The sequence below is a fragment of the Dromiciops gliroides genome, chromosome 3 (genome assembly GCF_019393635.1).
Source record: "Dromiciops gliroides isolate mDroGli1 chromosome 3, mDroGli1.pri, whole genome shotgun sequence".
NCBI lineage: Eukaryota > Metazoa > Chordata > Mammalia > Microbiotheria > Microbiotheriidae > Dromiciops > Dromiciops gliroides.
Window position 1 is genome coordinate 562,479,282 of NC_057863.1, and position 20,736 is coordinate 562,500,017.

A 20,736-nucleotide genomic window follows, 5' to 3' on the forward strand; every position below is an offset into this window, starting at 1 on the left:
TGTCCTCAGTCTGGAGTATGAGTAGATTTGTAAATTATTGAATTGAAAACACCCATGGTTTTGTATAAGAGAAAAGAAAATGTCTGCCTGTATTTCAAGTTATATTTAAATTTAAATTTCAAATTATGTTTTTCAAAGTGCAAATCTGTGAACCTAGGCATTGGCTTTTCTATCCTGTGGTCCACATATAAGCCCAAACCAACTTATAGATATGTGGTCCTCAAAGATAGGAAAGGGGTAAGGTCACTAATTACAATAACTGAGTATTTTTTAGTTCTATAGTGTGATAGAGCTACCCTTCAAAAACAAATCTCCTATATCATTTTAAAGTAATAAAAGAAAGCTCCATACTGCCAGCCAGGTAGGCTTCTAGCTCCTGGAGAATGGTTATTTCCAGGAAATCCAACATGATTCTAATTCAAGATGATCTCCAAAAAAGAATTTGATTGAATATTTTTTTTTGTCATTTCTATTTAAGAGACTACTGGCATGTTAATCAGTACATGCTATAGCTGAGAAAACTATGGTCTAAGTAGAAATTCTGTCAGTTGCTAGTGTTGAACTTGAAAATGTGGCATAATAACCCTTGGTATAATTTATATGTGAACTTAAAACTTTGGGGAGAGCAATAGGTTGGGAAACTTGTCAACATAAATGTGCTCCTTGCTTTTCCATTGGTTCAAATTTACTACATATTAGTTTGTGTACTCCCTGCTTAAATGTCAATCAGATCTTTCTCATAGTAATATAGAATGTTGATAATATACATGGTTTTCTGTTCTTTTTGACCCAGTATCATAGTAGGGGATCTGTATACTTGTAGTTTATCAATGGTAGGGTAAATATGCCTCCATTGATTTTAAGTTTCCCAAGCATTTTAACTAGATGATCATCTGTTTCGACTGATGTAATAATCAGAGCAGTGGGCAGCTAGGTAGCTAAATGGATAGAGCACTGGGCTGGGAATCAGGAAGACTCATCTTCCTTAGTTCAAATCTGGCCTCAGACACTTACTAGCTATGTGACCCTGGGCAAGTCACTTAACCCTATTTGCCTCAGTTTCCTTATCTATAAAATAAGCTGCAGAAGGTCATGGCAAACCACTTCCAGTATTTTTCCCAAGAAAACCTCAAATGGGCTCACAAAGAATGAGACACAACTGAAACGAACAACAACAAAAATAATAACTGCTTCCATTCAGTCTTGTTAGTTTCTAAGAAACTTTACACATCTCATCTGATAGTGAGTAGCTGCCCATCATTGTTGAACCAGGAGAGATTTTGTTGTTTTTGTTGTTTTTGTTGTTAAAGTTTAAAATATATAATAGTTGAATTCACGAGAATGGTCTCCAAGGGTACTCTGTGGTATTCTAAACAAATTATAATGGATATATATGTGTGTGGGCCTAATAAAAGTAGTTAGGGAATCTGAAATTGATAATAGAAACCCCAAGAATTTGGATCAACCCATAACAGATACTGATAGTGTAATTTAATCTTTTTCTTCCAAATATGAATTGTTTTTAGATTTTATAAAAAAAATATAAAAATATCAATATAAACCTAGTTTTTAATAGTAATAGTTCACAATATTTTATTCTACAGAGTACTACTACTCTGGTTACTTATCATGGTATGGAGGTGACCTTGGTTCTTTAAGTATATACAAGTGAAAAATGAGGTAATAAAAATATATCTTTTTGCAGATGGTATGATGATATACTTAGAAAATCCCAAAGATTCAACTAAAAACATTAGTTGAAACAATTAATAATCTTAGTAAATTTGCAGGATATAAAGTCAATCCAAAGAAATCATCAGCATTCCTATATATTCAAATGAAACTTTACAAAAGGAAATAGTAAAAAATACCCCATTTAAAATAACTTTATACAGTATAAAATACTTGGGAGTACACACCTGCCAAAACAAATCCAGGAGCTATATGAACAAAATTATTTAAACCTTTTTATACCAATGAAATCAGTTTTAAATAATTGGATAAATATTAATTGTTCATGAGTAGGCAGGGCCAATATAGTAAAAATGATAATTTAACCTAATTTACATATTCATTGCCATCCCAATTAAATTACTAAAAAATTATTTTACTGAATTGGAAAAAATAATAATGGAATCCATTTGGAAGAACAAAAAGGTAAGAATGTCAAAGGAAAATGGAAAAATGTAAAGGAAGGAGGTTTAGCAGTAATATCTTAAACTATATGAAAAGACAATAATTTTTAAAACTATCTGGTACTGGCTAAACAATAGAAAGGTATATTAAGGCAACAGAGTAGGCATACAGCTTGCAGCAGCAAATAAATATAGTAATCTTGTATTTGACAAATGTAAAGACTTATGATTTCAGGATAATTCATTATTTGGTAAAAAAAAAAATTGTTGGGAAAACTGGAAAGCAATATGGCTGAAACTGGGCAAAGACCAATATCTTACGCAATTTACCAAAGTAATGTCAAAATGAATACATAACATATATAAAGAGAGAGATTATAAGAAAGTTTTAAGAATATGGAACATATTACTTAGCAGACTTGTGGATAAGCAAACGACTTATGAATAAATAAGATAGAGAGCAGTGAGGTGTAAAATGGATAATTTTGATTGCATTAAAAAGCTTTTGCACTAATAAAACAAAAGGAGCCAAAATCACAAGGAAAGTAGAAAAATCGAGGGGGAAATTTTATAGACAGCTTCTCAGATAAAGGCCTTATATATAAAGAACTTTGTAAAATTTATAAAAATGCAAGTCATTCACCAACTGACAAAAGGTCAAAGGGTATGAATAGGCAGTTTTTCAGTGAAGAAAATAAAACAACTTATAGTCATATGAAAAATAGTTTAAATCATTATTGACTAAAGAAATACAAATTAAAACACTTTGAGATATCATTTTCCATCTATCATCAGATTGGCTAAAATGATTGAAGAGGAAAGCAAGAAGTGTTCGAGGGGATGTGAAAAAAATTGAAATGCTAATTCAATGTTGGTGGAATTATGAACTGATCCAACTATTTTCAAGAGCAGTCTGGAATTATGCTCACAGAGTTATTAAACTCCCTGTACCCTTTGACCCAGCAATACTAGATCTATTTGAAAGATGATTAGGGAAATAGGAAAAGAACCTATATATTCTAAAATATTTATAGTCACTCTCTTTGTGTTTGGAAATTGCAGGGGGTGCCTGTCAATTGAGGAATGGCTGAACAAGTTGTAGTAAATTATTGTGATGGAATATTACTTTACTAAAAGAAATGATGAATTCAGTGATATTAGAAAAACAAGGATAGACTCGCATGAAATAATGAACAAACTGAGCAGAACCAAGATAGTCTTATACATAGTAATAGTAATAGTATTTTAAGTATAGTAATAGTATTTTAAGAACAACTTTGAACAAACAAGTCATTTTAACTAAATTTACATGATAACTTTATTATCTATTTAAAAGGAGTAGCAAGTTGTATGTAATAGATTTGCAGTTGCATGTGCAATAATCTTTTTTATTATACTGTTATAGAAATGCTTTCCTGTAAATTAAAAATTAAATATATGTGTGCATGTGTAGCTATGTGTGTATAGACAGATATAAACATATGTACATATATACACAAATGTATATGCGCATGTATATATGTGTGTGTATGTATATGTATATATATATATGTGTGTGTGTGTATATATATAATGCATACTGATGTAATATAAGCTCTAAAAGATTCTACCATGCTCCAAAAGTTTTAAATATAGCCCTGATAACAGATTGTACCTTCTAAGGAATATAGAAAAAATATAAAATATAAAAAAGCCAAATATAGAAAGGTTTGTTACTAGCAAGCTGGACATTTGGCAATGAGCTTATTCAGCTATGGCAATTCATGAAATAAGAAGAATACAAAATGGCCCTCAGTCTTCCATGGCCCCTTCTATTTCAGCAGTGATGGTGACTGGCAGAATGGCAGGAAAGGCAGGGAATGGGGTTGTAAGAATCCCTTAGTTTTTAGATAATTATGTATAAACTTAGCTGTTGCTCCTTAAATGTAAGAATCTTTAAGTGTCCAACCAGTAGACATAGTACTGGAGGAAGTAAGTTATACCACTTTTGAAATTCTTTCTGTAAGTGAAACCAGAAGACAAAAGGAAGTTTCGGTTAATTAGAAGGAAAGCTCAGAGGTATTCCTTAGAGAAGGAGAGATAGAAATTGGAAGGGTTGAAACTATTGTGCTTCCAAAAGCAACATGAAATATAATTTCATGAAACATTTGGTTGTTTTATATTGTAGCATTTTCATAAGCATTTGTTTAAAAACCACCATAATTTGTGCCAAAGGATACAGTAGATATGCCATGGAAACCCTCCCCCCATTTATATATGTGTATGTATATATGTATATATGATGTATGTATTTAAAATTTTATACATATACATGTATGTATGTGTGCATGCATTATTTCATGCTCTGTGCATTCCATGAAATGGGAAAAGAATGAAAAAATACATGTGTATATGTATGTATGTATGTTTTAGGCAGCATAGTTTAGGAGTAAAAAATTAGAATGGCCAAAGGCTTAGGGACTATCCTGAAGCTTTATATCATAATTACATTTTTGAAAAGAAAATCAAGAGGTGTTGGACAGGCAAGGACCAAATAATGTCACCAAAAATAAATGAAATTTATATTATTTTAGCAGCTAGGAAATTACTAGTTACTGATATTGGAATAATTTCTGATTCATTGGTCTGTACATACCAGATCATCAACATATTAGAAAGATCAAAATCAATACTAAATTATACAAAAAAGCAAAATAGAGAAAAATGTCCTTCTAAGAGCTGTAAACACTGACAGGTGGTAAATGGATAAAAAAGTAAACATCCACATAGACTATCACCTAAGGAATTTTGGCTTGTATAAATTACCCTAAGGAGAGCTAATGGCCTTAGAAATTTCCTCATCCCCTAAACATTTAATCTCCTTGACAAAAAAATTGAGATGGCAGCTAAAGGCAAGTGTAATTTAGAAAATAAACTTTTTACATCAAAGAACAATGGGATGATCTCTCAACTCTGCCTCTCTTAGTATAACTGCAGTATAACTCTGCAGTAGAAGGGCATTCACTATCAAGATTGCTTGAAATATGTGGCACTGAAAACTTTGTTCAGTGACCCCCTGATTCTTTTTGTTTAATAAAGTATTTTATTTATTTTTTCCCATTACATGTAAAGATAGTTCTCAACTTTTGTTCATATAAGCTTTCCAATTTCAGACTTTTCTCCTTCCCTCCCCTCCCTTCCCCCTCCCCCCTCCCCTAGCAGGTAATCTGATATAAGTTTTTATATTTATATATATATATATATATGTATGTATATATGTATATATATATATATATAATAACATTAAACATATTTCTGCATTAGTCATGTTGTAAGAGAAAAATCAGAGCAATGAGGAAAAACCTCAAAATAGAAAAAAAACAACAGCACCCAAAACAAAAGAAATAGTATGGTTCAATCAGCATCTATACTCCACAGTTCTTTTTTTTTTTTTCTTGGATTTGGAGATCCTCTTCCATCATGAGTTCCCTGGAACTCTTCTGTACCATTGCATTGGTGAGAAGAATATAGTTCAGACCCCTGATTCTTAATATCAAATGAAGTATAAAGATAGGATATATGATTCCCCATGGATTTGCCCTGTCATGAAGGATATACTGCGTAGAGTTCAAATGGTAAAGGACTTCCCTGTCCTAGTTGGTAGAGTTGATACTGTACTTATTGTATAAAGCCCCAGAACACTGTACTTTCCTAAATTAGACTCATAATCACTTAAGAGTTCAGTTTATCTATAGACAAAGGATAAACTAAGTGAATGCAAAATGCCTTTTGACCAGTCTATGATATGCAAGTTGGACTGCCAGCTCAGATAACTGTTCCAATAATAGTTCCATTAGTATCTTAAATAGACACTGTGAATGAGCTGCTCCCAAAATTGAACAGGAGAGCAGGATAGTTTGGAGTGATTTAAGGAAATTACATGTTGAATGACCCCCTCTCTTTGAAACAAAGGCTTACCTTTTAAAAATCATTGTTCTCGGGGCAGCTAGGTGGCGCAGTGGATAAGCACCGGCCCTGGAGTCAGGAGTACCTGAGTTCAAATCCGGCCTCAGACACTTAACACTTACTAGCTGTGTTTGACCCTGGGCAAGTCACTTAACCCCAATTGCCTCACCAAAAAACAAACAAACCCCCCCCCCCAAAAAAAAAAATCATTGTTCTCATTCTGTATGGCAGTGAGTTGTGGAATACCATACAGGGTCTGAAGAATTAATGTTGAATGTCATACAAAGGACATGGTGGCCATGAGTTTCTTCACCTGTAAACCATACTTTGGGGAAAAGCACGTAAAGTCCCTTAAAGTTGTAAATCTGAGATCATATGGTCTTATGGAGTAGAAATATATTATGAACATGGGAGTTACAGTTGTATGGTAGAAATTACATAAAAGATGCCATGAGAGAGATATATAACTAGAAAGGTATGTGGCCCAATCATTTAGCAAGGGTGAAGGATACCAAATGAATAACTTCCATGCTATATCTAAGCATCGTCAAGAGATTCAGAGGAAGATCCCTCCGACTCATTAGGTGAATGCCTCATACGTAATTTCAAGAATTCATAGAAGTAGGTTCTCGTTTCTGTACTGCTTTAGAGTTTACAAAAAGTTTCTTTACAGTATTCCTATATAGTAGGCAGTGCAAGTATAGTCCTCATTTTGCAGATAAAGAAACTGAAGCCCATAGGGATGAAATGACTTGCCCATAACACAGCTAGTTGTGAAAGTGGCAGAACTGGGATTTGAACCCACATATCCTGACTCCCAAGTCCTGTTGTTATTTTCTCTACACCATCCTACCAGGAAAGTGCTCTTATTAATACAGATACCAGATTAAATAAAGATAAAGTGGGGCAGCTAGGTGGCACAGTAGATTCAGGAGGACCTGAGTTCAAATCCTGCCTCAGACACTTGACACTTACTAGCTGTGTGACCCTGGGCAAGTCACTTAACCCTCATTGCCCCGCAAAAACAAACAAACAAAAAACATAAATAAAGATAAAGCATTTATTCAGCACCTACTATCTCCTAGTACACTATTCCAAAGGGAAAGTTATGATTAATATATGTTGATCAAATGGCAGATGTACACTTTTTAGCATCCTTCTCTGTATAGTTAGTCTTGTTTTCTAGAAATCATATGTCAGTTTGGCTTCAGATGTAATCAAAGAAAACAAAAATTGGCAAACACTGGTTCTTTCCAAATCAATTTCTTTTGGAGCTGTAAGCATTTACAGCAAATGTAGGAAAATGTTGGTTGTAAATATATCGTTTTTTATGGCATTGACATCTCATATGGGTGGTGTGCCATAAAGCTGCCATCTTCTTGTGGTTTTTAGCCCAACTTGATCAAAAAGAGAAAATTTAAATATAATTGTTTCTACATATGTAAATTTCTTCTGCCAAAATCAGTTGTGAATTTCTTTCCCTATGGTCTTTAAAAATGTAAAAATTGCTTGTCTGTCAAAAGAATGCTTTCCAATAACTCAGGGTTGTTGGCTGTATTATTTTCTAGGTTTCCTCAAGTACTTGATTTTGCTAGGATGTGGGTTTTCTCATTTGTGTTTCAGTGGGCTTTTTCCCCTCACCCCCGTACTTTCCTTACTGAAACCAAATGGTTTAAGAACTAATAGTCCCAGTCAGTAAGTTATGGAAGTATCAAGGCACTGATTATTAGAATATAGACACACTCAGTACATGCTTTGAAAATGTTTAAGCCTTATATACTATGAATAAAATGCATTCAACCTCTAATGTCTACTCTTTAGTAATAATCATAGTTTATGCTTATTTAGTGGTTTACAGTTTACAAAGCGCTTTCCTCACAACTCTGAAGTAGTAATACAGTTGATATATTTGCTTTAAGGATGAAAGAACTGAGGTTCACAGATCTTAATTAACTTCACATGGCTGGTAAGTGGCAGTGTCAGGCCTCTAATATAGTCCTTTTGACATCATGTCCAATGCTGAATACAGAAAAGTATTTAAAATTGTAAGAAGGATTTAGTTCTAAGGATGTCCATAAATATGAAATTTTAAATGCTTTTTGGTTTAAGAGCTTGAAATTCAATTTTCTATTAACATTCAACAATTATTTAATTAGGGCCAACCTTGTTCAAGGTACTAGAAAGAATACAAAGATGCCTAGCACATAGTAGGTGCTTAATTAATATTTGTTGAATTGAATTGAAAAGAAAAATGGAAAAGGGAAACACTCTCTAACTTGAAAGACTTTATAATTAATAAAGGGAAATTGTAGTAAACAAGTAAGTCGAATACAAGGTAGAATGTAATAAGGACAAAAGAGCAATGTACAGTGAAATTGCTGTAGGAAATACAAGGTTATAAGTCACATTTTCTCTTCCTTTACTCCCCACCTCCCCCTGCTCCCCTACATTTTTTCTAGGGCTTCATCAGAATGTTTAGTGTTGGTTACTTGATTCAATGCTGCCTTCGAATTCCCTCAGCATTCAGGCATCTATTCACACAACCATCCCGGCTACTTTCTCTCTTCTATAACAAGGAAAACTTTCAACTTGGGGCTTTTCTTGGCTCGTTTGTCAGTATATATAAGGTAAGTTTTTCAAAAAGGAAATGGAAGGTGAAGCCTGTGGTTATTATCAACGTATATTAATGCATCTATATTATATAATTTTTCATGTGCTTAACAATTTTGCCACATCCAGATATAGAATAACTAGTAATTGAGGTTATAAATTATTTCTTTAGAGTTTAAGATAAATGAATTTGTAAAAGCAGTTGACTCTTGCATATATAGAAGATTTTCAAAGACTTAACTTCACAATCTTTTTCCACGTGACAGTGTGCCCTTTCAAATGTATTGAAACAATGTAAACTTTTTTTTCTGGTTATATTTGGTGATGGAGATGTAACTGTTGTATCCAGTCTCCTTAAGTACTTTCGATGGTTATTGAGCCTAATGATCAACTAAGAGCTTCCAATAACTATTATTTGATCAAGACACTTAAATTGTTGATAGAGTCATTCTTTTCCGCAGTAGACAGTGACATTTTGCTTAAAGGAACCGTCTGGTATAAAAATCAGAGCATTTAAATATTTTATGAAAACATCAAAAGAAAAACTATGCTAAATGAGGTCCGCCTAGATTTTTTGAGTTGGCTTCTAAACAATTCTGGAACAGATGAATCTGTTGACTCTTGTGGTTTTCAGAGAATGTAAGTTTTTTAATAATAATTTTCCTATGAAAGGTAAGTTAATTTGTCTTACGGGGGAAAAACTTGGCATATTTTGGGTCATGGATACGGGTTAACTCCAATTATGGATAATTATTCATTTTGTTAAAAAAAAACCAGTAATACTGAAGATTTAATTTTTAAGCATGCCCATAGTAGGGAACCATTGTCATTTTGTGAATTTAGTAGAAGTAACAAACATGTGACTTGAGCATTCTTACAAACATTTCTTTTCAACTCTTGTCTTGTGATTCTTGTTATCCTTATAGATGTCCATATATGAAGTGATCATAGCAACAACTCAGGCTCATTTTCCTGTTGTCCAGCACACACCTGGGCTATCTTCCCAACTTTTGCTTGTTAATCAGGGAAGAACAATTCTACCAAAAAATGCAGATGGTATCTTTCACAGCCATATGTAGCTGGTTGTTTTGTCTTAGCCACTTACATCCCTATATGAGCATGGCACTTCAAAAGATGACTATATTATGACCATATGATATATCTTGTTTAATGCTTATTTTGATGCTTTACATTTTGTACCAGCTTTTACCACTCATTCTCAAATAGTTCTTACAAGTTAGAAAGATGGAAAATTTTGCAGCTATAAAAACTAAACTATATGAAGGCTAAATAATTTGCACCAGTTTAAGTAAAATGACTTCCTAACTCTTTCCATTGAGAAAACTGCACTTCTTTAGCCAAAATGTAACTTAGGATCATGGCTATTAATGAATTTTTAGGGAACCCTAATAGTACAAAGGAACTTTTCATTGTAGATAATCCAAAATTCTGGCTAATGGGGACAGCTATATAATAAATGTATTTTTGTTGTCCATGTTGACATATGTATGTTTTTAGCATTAACTTCTTTAAAATTCCAAGAGCTGATTTTTTTGCTTTTCTTAGGTTTCAGACATTTAAGTACTTTTCTTTAATGGTAATTTACCTACTATTAATGGTAATTTACCTTTAATGGATTTGCCTGGAGTGGGCTGGATTTATTACGGAGCCACAATGTATAAACTCCACTGAGAGTAATTAGCTATTCATCTATATGTCAGTATAACTATAGACCATGAGCCAAATCCAGCTCATTGCCTATTTTTGTACAGCCCTTGTGCTAAGAATGATTTTTACATTTAAAAAAACTGTAGCCATTCTTAGCTTACAGGCTTTACAAAAAACAGGCAGCAAACTAGATTTGGCACACAGGACAGAGAGTGGTTGCAGACTTCTAATCTATATGAGTTTTCTAGAGCACAGGTGTCAAACTCAGGACTAGAGGGACTCCCCAGTGCACAAGACACCTGATTAACATGTAACTGAGAACTGTTCAACAAAACAAAAGTACAATACAACAAAGTGTTAATTTGTGGGTTTATGTGTCAGTATGCAACCCACGAGGATCTGTTTCTATTTGAATGATACCACTTTTCTAGAATAATTAGATTCTATTTATTCATATTTTTGTTTATGTTGTAAACCCCCTTTATCATGGATCTAAATTGAAACCACCACATTAATGCATCACTTTTCTCATATCACGTTTTCACTTACTTTCAAACTTAATTTAATTTTCCATTGGTTGTAAAATCAAATCCAAATGTCTCTTTTAAGCACCTCAACATAATCTGGTCCCATTTTACCTACCTAGCCTTAAAATCTAGTTAATCTGGTCTCTTTACTCTACTTAAATACTATTCTCTTTTTCACTTAAGTGCTTATGCTCTTCCCCAACATGGAATATGCTCTTCCTTGGACATAGCCTTATGGGCCTCAAGAGTCCCTATCCTCTAAGAAGCCCTTCTAGTCCACTCTCACCCAAATTAATCTCTTCATACCTGACCTTGTACTTCATATTTAACTGACACATTTTGGCCTACATAATGTAATTTTGGTACATAATAGAAAATATAAGGTGTTGAAATAAAACAAACACTTCACTAACTCATTAAAGCATAAGCATATATAAATAAAAGACTTACTGTATATGTAGTATCTATCATCTTCCTCAAACCTACCTTGTAACATTGATGTAGTTACACATATTGGCAATTCTATCTCATGTCTCCAGTTCATGTCTCTAACATCTTCCAACTTCAGTAACATTTTTTCAAATGATTACAAAAATCACTTGCATTGATTAAAATGTCCAGTATCATTCTACCACTTTAAATTTCCAGTTCATTTACCTGCAGTCCAGTTGGCACCATTGTGTACATCATTAATGCCAATTGTTGTTTTTCATCTCCCTAATATAAATTATCATATTTCTATATTCATCTATATGTCTTCTCAACATTAACACTGTGCATATATTTTACCAAAATTCCCTATACACCATGTATTCTCCAGCTAGTTCTAGTGAGTTTGCTAAGTACTTAAAGCTACTTAGTGATTTAATTGAACAAGCTGTTCATTGGTAGAAGCAGAAAGTGACTAGTTGCTTGGTCTTTTCCATCGTATTACCTTTCCCTTATCCTTCAAGATTTACTATGCCAGTAGTGGTTTTACTTGCAAGACAAACTATTGAACCTTTTGCCAGCTTGTTTTGTATTTTTAGTGATAAGAGGGGTAGTCTAAAAGCTCACGGGATGGAAGCATTTAAAATACTTTCATAAAATAATTGGATTATTTATTCTTCATAAACTGACACATTTGTGAATGGAGGCAATTAAAGTCCTATTCTTGAAACTATTTTTCTTTTGTTTCATTTTCTATGACCTAGTGCCTGTTTATTATAGAAATATGTAAGTTTCTTATATCATCTTTTCAATATTGATTTTTCAATATGATATTGAAATTTCTTGAGGCTTATTAATTGACATTCTAACGAACATTTAAAAAAACAGTGAATTTTATTTATAGCAATGACTACCACTGTAGTAATTTCCAACATTTTCCAAGTGTAAATATTATTTTGTATTCCTTTTTATATGCATATGTGTCCTACTAGTGGGAAATATATGGACTTGAAAACAAAAGAAATACAGAGCATGTTAAGTCTTTTTCCCCATTTCCTTGAATATTTCCTCTGTCACCAGTCTGAAAGTGAAACACCAGCAAATAAATAAAAGTTGTATGCTTCCTGAAGAAATATATGACTTTTTCCTGAAACTGACATTTTATTTATCTTTTGGTACAAATCATACATTGATGTATAGGGAACTCTCAAATGGATTTTCATGTTCATTCTCATAACCAACCACAGTAAATAATAGGACCTGACATTATTTTATTTGGGTTAGATTTGTACCCATGATAAAAATTACTATATATGCAATTTGCTAATATGGCCAGTTTAGGTCAATGTCATTAAGGGGTTGATTCCTCATAACTTTTCCAACTACCTAATTATTTTAATTTTTACATTATCAGCAGTTGGAATTGGTTAGAAATGTTTTTGTTTTCATGAGCTTTACCTAAAAGAATGTAAATTAACTAAAATATTATGTTTTTCCCTTAATATAGGGTACTAGTTGCTTCCTTCGCTGGGTGAGAAACCTGGATGATGAACTGCATGCAATTATAGCTGGTAAAGCAACAATAAAACACTAATACTTTTTATTTTACCAACCTGTGGGGAAAGTGACAGTAAAAACGCAGGAGCATAGGTATGAGCCTTGTAGATCTCAGTATTATACAAGGTTTTTAGAAAGTATCAAAATAGTCAATTGTAGTATAAATTAGTTTTCTCTGAACATCTCTTTTGTCACCATGAGTGATAATGATTTCTCCTTTTGTAATAATTTATATTTCTGAGTACTTCAAATAATATTTTGCACTTAAGAGTATTTTGTTTTTTTCAATTACATGTAATGGTAGTTTTCAGCATTTTTGCCAGATTTTGAGTTCCAAATTTTTCTCCCCGCTTCCCTTTCTTCCCACCTCCCCAAGAAGGCAAGGAAATCTGATATAGGTTATATATGTACAATCATGTTAACCATATTTCCACAGTAAGGACTTCAAATATTTTTTTAAAAACCTACTCTTGGGGGCAGCTAGATGGCGCAGTGGTAAAGCACCGGCCCTGGATTCAGGAGTACCTGGGTTCAAATCCGGCTTCACACTTGACACTTACTAGCTTTGTGACCCTGGGCAAGTCACTTGACCCTCATTGCCCTGCAAAAAAAGCCAAAACAAAAAAACCTACTCTTAAGGATATTTTCAATAAAGCACTTCAATGTAAACAAACTTTTTACTTAATTTAATAGTTCTATTTAGGAAGAAAATTGCTTTATTCTTAGTATATTAAAGTTTGTTTAATTATGTTTATATATTATATGTATTCTATGAAAAAGTATGTGTTTACATGTAAATATATGTATGTATCTATATATCTTCAGTTTCTTTAACCCATATAAATACACACACACCTACCCATGTACTTTTCATAACAGACCTTGAGTCAGGCAATCAAGTGGTACAAGTGTTAGTTCAAGCTCCATCTCTTTGATTGGAGACAAGTCCAAAGTAGATTACTGTTAGGACTTAAGAGGTCATCTCACTTAACCCACACCCGAGCAGGAATTGCTTAATACAATACTCATGGTCACCTAGTGTCCACTCAGAGACTTCCAATCAGGAATCCCACTATCTCATGATTCCATTCTACTTCCTAATCTTTAGGAAACCCTTCCTTTTAATTGAATCAGGTTTTTTTGTTTTTGTTTTTGTTTTTGTTTGCAGCTTCCATCCTTTGTTCCTATTTCTGCTTCCTGGGGCCAAGCCAAATATATCTAATCTCCCTTTCACATGACAGCCCTCCAGATACTTGAAGAGAGATATTATGTCCCTCTTTTTTTCTACAGACCAAACCTTTCCAGTTCCTTTAATCCATCTTCATGTTTTGTAGTTGTTGGCTTTAGTTTCTTTTTTTGTTTGTTTTAGTTTCTTTTTAATTTAAATTTCCCTTTTCATTATGAACATAACAAATCCTGCTCTCTCCATCTCTCTCCTGGCCTAGCCTGCTAGCAGGGAAAAGAGAAACATCATTCCATTAACTCTCTTCCCTTCACCCCTAGCTGCTTAACACCCTAAGAAGATTTCACTCTGGGTTCCAACCCCTAATCATGTTGATAATCCACTTGGACTCATTCATTAGTGATTAATAAACTCCCATCCAGTCATATACACCCTATTCCAATGATTCTGAACTCCCAGTTGTTATTACTCAAATCCTCTTCTCTATTACCTCCTCTTCTCTCCTTTGTTCCCATCCCTCTCAACCCAACCCCTGCTATGTCTCACTCTAAACCTTTACACTCCTTCCACTGTGCTCTTCAGAATGCCTGCTTTTTAGGTAAAAATATTGCTTTCATTGCTTTAGGTAACAACATTGCTTTCATCCCCACATCTTCCATTTTCTGGTTCTCAATGAAATCTTTTTTCCTCCTGATGCCACCCTTTCTAGCACTGGCATCATATTCACTCATTAACCACCCCTCTGGTTGAGGTGGTGGAATTGAAATATGCCTTGTTCCCATCACTACATCCAAACACACCCTCTATCACCATCAAACAGTAAACTCTCCTCCTTTGAGGTTCACTTAATCCATATCAACCACCCAAACAAAATTCTGGTAGCTATTGCCTGCCAACCTCTAGGATACTTCCCTTTTTTTCCTCAAGGAGTTCAGTCCCTGACTCAAATTCTTTCTTTCCTCCCCAGATCTTGCCCTTTTGCTAGAGGACTTCAATAAAATTGGTAGTTGTTGTTCAGTCGTGTCTGACTCTTTATGAACTCCTTTGGGGTTTTCTTGGAAAAGATACTGGAGTAGTTTGCCATTTCCTTCTCCAGTTCATTTTACAGATGAAGAAATTGAGGCAGAATTAAGTGTCTTGCCCAAGGTCACACAGCTAGTGTCTCAAGCTAGATTTGAACTTAAGAAGATAAGTCTTCCTACTCCAGGACCACCTAGTTGTCTCTTTTTTTTTTTCTTCATTTGTGTGTGTGTGTGTGTGTGTGTGTGTGTGTGTGTGTGTGAGGCAGTTGGGGTTAAGTGACCTGCCCAGGGTCACGCAGCTAGTGTTAAGTGTTTGAGGTCGGATTTGAACTCAGGTCTTCCTGAATCCAGGGCCAGTGCTCTATCCACTGTGCCACCTAGCTGCCCCGCCTAGTTGTCTCTTAATACTTATTTGATTTTCTACAACCTTCTCTACCCAACATCAGCTACACACAAGTCTTACTATCACACACAAATGTACCATTCCATATTCATGAACTCCTTCTCGTGTCCTTATCATAAACTGTTGTCATTACACCTCTTCTTCTGCCTTGAAACCTTAAAACCTGTTCCCCATCCTCACAATAACCTTCCATCCATCTACCCTTCAGATCTTTCCCAGACAATCACCCCAAGCAATAACTACATTCTGCTCCCTTCAATAGCTTGACCCCTTAGTGAGCTCTGCTCTGGCATCTTCTCTTGAATCTTTTGTTCCCTTATCCTGTTGAATATCTTGCCCTGCTAAACATTATTCCTGGATGACTCCCATCTTCTTTTTCTTTCTCTCCTACTCATATGCCACTAAACAAAGCTAGAGAAAATCATGGAACAAAGCCGACTGGATCTGCTACAAACTTATGGGCCTTCGGTGCATCAGGGAAATCCTTTTACACCTCCCTAACTGAGTGACTGTCCCATTCACCATGACAACTTTTCCATATCTTTTCATCCCTTCTCATTCCTTCCCCTCTCCTTATTCTCTGTACAGATAACCTTGTGTATGTGTATCACTGACAAAATGGAGACGTGGCACTGAATTCACTCTTCCTTCCTTCTCATCTCACATTTCCCAGATGCCTTCTGCCACTATCTCTTCATGTCTATCTCACATAAAGAGGAAGGGCTTCTCCTTGCAAAAACAAACCCCTCTCCTGCACAAATGATCCTATTTCACCCTGTGTTCACCAGCACATTGCCCCTTTGTAATCCCTACTGTCTCACTTACCTTCCATCTCTCCATTTCTATTCACTGCTTCCTTACTCCATACAAACATGCTCACATCATCATCATCAAAAAACCCTGACTTGAGCTGTCCCTCATTTGAACCACTCTTCCCCTTCCCACATCTCTCCTCTCTTTTTGTGGCTAAACTCTTTCCATGAGGAGGTCATCCATAATAGACACATCCATATCCTTTCTTCTCATTCTCTTCTTAATTCTGTACAATCTGACATCTGACCTCATCATTCAATGGAAATTTCTCTCTCTCACCTTAGATCCATCAGATTGCCTAAGATGACCCCCTTTCCCCCCAAAAAGAAAATAACATCCTGGAGGGGCTGAGGGAAAATGCACTATTGGTGGCACTATCAACTAGTCCAACCATTCTGAACAGCAATTTGGAGCTATTCCCAAAAGCTATTAAATTATGTATACCTTTTTACTCATCAATACTACTAGGTCATTACTCCAAAGAGATCAAAGAAAGAGGGAAAGAACCCATATGTACAAAAATATTTATAGCATCTCTTTTTTATACTGTCAAAGAATTGGAAATTGAGGGGAAGCCCATCAATTAGAAAATTGCTGAACAAGTTATAGTATATGAATATGATGGAATGCTATTATGCAGTAATAAATTATAAAGGAGATAGTTTCTCCAAGGGAAGACTTGCATGAACTGATGCAAAATGAAGTGAACAGAACCATGAAAATAATTTATACAATAATGACAATATTTTAAAAATAATCAACACTGAAAAACAGTAATGCTGATCAACATAGTGACCAACCACAATTCCAAAGAATTCCTAATGAAACATGATATACACTTTGAAATAGAGAACTAATGGGCTCAGATTGCAGATTGAAACATTTTCTTTTTTTATTTTTCTTTCTTAGTTTTTTTGGACATATCTAATGTTGGGATGTATTTTGTATGATGATACATATTGGTAATGTGTTTTGTTTTTCTTGACTTCTCAGTGGGTAGGGGAGGGGAAAGGAAGCTAATTCAGGACTGAAAAAATATAATTGAATCTTCATAAATAAAACAAATAATTTGTATAGTTAATAGTGAAAGAAAGAATAATGAAACTATTCTTTCCAAAGTTACTAATAATATGTTAATTGCCCAATATAATGGCATTTTCTTAGTCTTCATCCTTCCAGACTTTTCTGAAGGTCTTGATACTCTATCATCCTCTTCTCCTTGATACTCTCTTTTATCTAGGTTTTCTTCATAACACTCTCTTCTAGTTCTCCTCCTGACTTTCAGACCATTCCTGCTCATTTTCATTTTATCTTCATCCAGGGTATACCACAGGGCTCTGTCCCGGGCCCTCTTCTGTTTTCCCATACTCTTTCACTTGGTGATCTCATCAGTTCCCATGTATTCCATTAATATCTCTATTCTTATGATTCTCAAATCTTCTTCAAGTCCTAATCTCTCTGCTGCTCTCCAGTCTTAGATCTATACTTGTCTATTGGACATCTCATACTAGGTGTTCTGTATACATCTTAAACTTAATATATCCAAAACTGAACTCATTTTCTTTCCTCTTGAACCTTCCCTTCAATCCAGACTTTTGTCTTACTGTCAAAGAACACTATTCTTATCAGCTTTCCCCAGCCCCCACCTCAAAACATAGATGTTAGCAACTTACTCTAATTCTCTATATATTCAATCTGTTGCCAAGTCCTATTAATTTTACCTTTATAATATCTCATATATTCCTGTCTCTCCTCTGATATTGCTCCCAACATGGTACAGATCCTTATTACTTCACTTTTGGTTTATTGAGATAGTCAGCTGGTTCATATCCCTGCCATGAGTCTTTCCTTATTCTAATTCATCCTCCATTCAGCTGTCAAAGTAATTTTCCTAAAATTCAGGTCTATCACTACCCTATTCATTAAACACCAGAAGTTCCCTATTATCTCCTGAATTAAATATAAACTCCTTTTAGTCATTCAAAGCCTTTTATAAACTGTGTCCTCTCCCACCCCCATTTTTCTAGTCTTCTTATACTTTATTTACCCCATGTACTCTCTGATCCTGGGACATTAGTCTCCTCAGGGATTTTTTTTTTTCTCCTCATCTCTGCTCCTAGTTTCCAAAGTTACCCCTTAATGTTAGTGCCTTCCATCTGCTGATTTTCCTCAGTGTATTCTATAACATACTTGTTTGGACATAGTTATTCACATGTTGTCTCCCCTGTTAGACTGAGCTCCCTAAGAATAGCCAGTCTTCTGTCTTTATTTGTTAAATGTGATAAATACTTTTAAAAAAACTGCATAATACAAATTCATAGTTTTACATGCAATCTTCTTTTTTTCTGTGTATGGAAATCAGTCAGTCAATAAATATTTAAGGACCTACTAAATGCAAGATATTGTGCTAAGTGTTTGAGCAGAGAGACTGTTCTGGGCATGGACACAACCAGTGAAAAGATATAAGGTCATGAGATTGGGCGTCATTTGTGATGAATAGCAAGGATATTATTGTAATACTACATACATCAATTTACCGAATTAGTGCTATACCAAACTACCAAAAGGACATACTATATACAATGATAAAATTCATTTAGAGGACCTTATCTGCAATATTGAAGGAAATAATGGGGAAAAAAAAGTATGAATGAAGTGGGAATAACACTTTTAGCCCTCAAATTATAAAGTGGTATTCATACAATCTATTTGATGCTGGGTTAAAAAAAAAAACCACACAATTAAATCACAGTAAAGCATTAGACAAGGGAAAAATAGAAACAACTGAATTCAACCTACTCTTCAATAAATTTGAGAATATAAATTATTCTGGTAAGAATTTTAACACTTTACACCATTTACAATCAAAATGGATGTGACTGGAGTATTAAAGTTCATACCATAAAAAATTAAAACAGGGCCAGATTAAGTATCTTTCTAACTTTGGCCAGGGGAGAGCATTTGTAACTGAACAAGAGATAAAATTAATCATGCATAAAACACATATTTTAAACCTTAAATACATAAATATTTATAATTATTCCAGTTGTACGAACTTGAAGAGCTTTTCTGTGAACAAAATTAATGCAACTGGAATCAGAAGAGAAGCAGGCAATTAGGAACAGATCTTTGCCTCAAAAGAAGTATTATCCAGAGAATCTAGGGAACTAAGACAAACATATTAGACCAAGAACTGTTTCTCAATAGATACAAGTTCAGTGACTATAACAGTAACTAGCATTTGTAAGGCATTTATTTTGTGGTTTGCAGAGCATTTTACAAATATCTCATTTTATTCTTACTACAGTCCTTGATGATAGGTACTGTTATTGTCTCCATTTTACAAATGAGGAAACTGAGGCTGAGAGAGATTAAGCGGCTTGCCCAGTATCATATGATATAGCTAAGAAAATGTCAGCTGCTGGATTTGAACTCAGGTTTTCCAGACTCTGAGGCCAGAATCTATCCACTGTACCACTTAGCTGTCTCAACAAACATTCTTAAAAGAATGACATGCTATTATAAACCTTAGGAAAGAGCATTCCAAATCACTAATAATAACATAGATACTAATCAAAACAACCTTAAGGTTTTACTTCATAGCCAGAAAATCAGCAAAAATGACAACAGATGTGAATAATTGATATTGGAAGGGCTTTGGAAAGTCAGGTACACCAACATACTGTTGGTAGAGTTGTAAATTACTCCAGTTGTTTTGGAAAACAGTTTGGAGTTAAGAAAATGATTAAATGGTCCATACCCTTTGATCCAAAGATCATGATGCTACACTTATACCCCAAGGTGAGCAAAGACTTAAAATAAAGTCTCAAATATATTCATAAAAATATTCATAGCAACACTTTCTGTAGTAGCAAAGTATGGGAAACAAAGTAGATGTCCATCCATTGGGGCTAAGCAAATTATAGTACATGAATGTAATGGAATGTTAACATAATGGAAAATATTTTGAACGTGACTGTAGATAAGCATGAGAAGACTATTGTCAACTCATTCTTAGTGAAATAAGCAGATCCATGGAAAAATATATAGTAACACAACAACATGAAGATCAAAAAATTCTAAAATGCTGTGTAATATTAAATACTGACTTTGTCCCTTAAGAAGAAATGAGAAAGTATACCTTCCTGATTTCTTTGCAGAAGTGGACAACTATGGGAGTGAAAAATTACATATAGTATCAGACTCAGTTGATGTGTTAGATTAATTTTGTGAAACTTTTTTATTCTCTTTCTTTGTTAATTCTTTGTCCCAAGTAATGGAACTCTAGTTATGGGAAGAAGGAAGGAAATACTTGGAAATGTAGGCAATATAAAAATAAAATCTTTTTTTTTTAATTTCAAGTAGTTTTTTTTTACATTTATATCCAAAGTATTTGCTTATGGAAATAAAAATGAATTATTGCCCGAGAAGTTGATTTTACTAA

General features: G+C 34.1%; 1 protein-coding gene across 1 annotated transcript in view; it reads left to right on the forward strand.

Moving 5' to 3' along the window:
• TMEM135 (transmembrane protein 135) overlaps positions 1 to 20,736 on the forward strand; it is a 315,929-nt gene that overhangs the window by 287,668 nt on the left and 7,525 nt on the right. Inside the window, 2 exon segments of the mRNA XM_043992377.1 lie at positions 8,540 to 8,707; positions 12,822 to 12,885. Coding sequence (XP_043848312.1) covers positions 8,540 to 8,707; positions 12,822 to 12,885 — 232 coding nt within the window.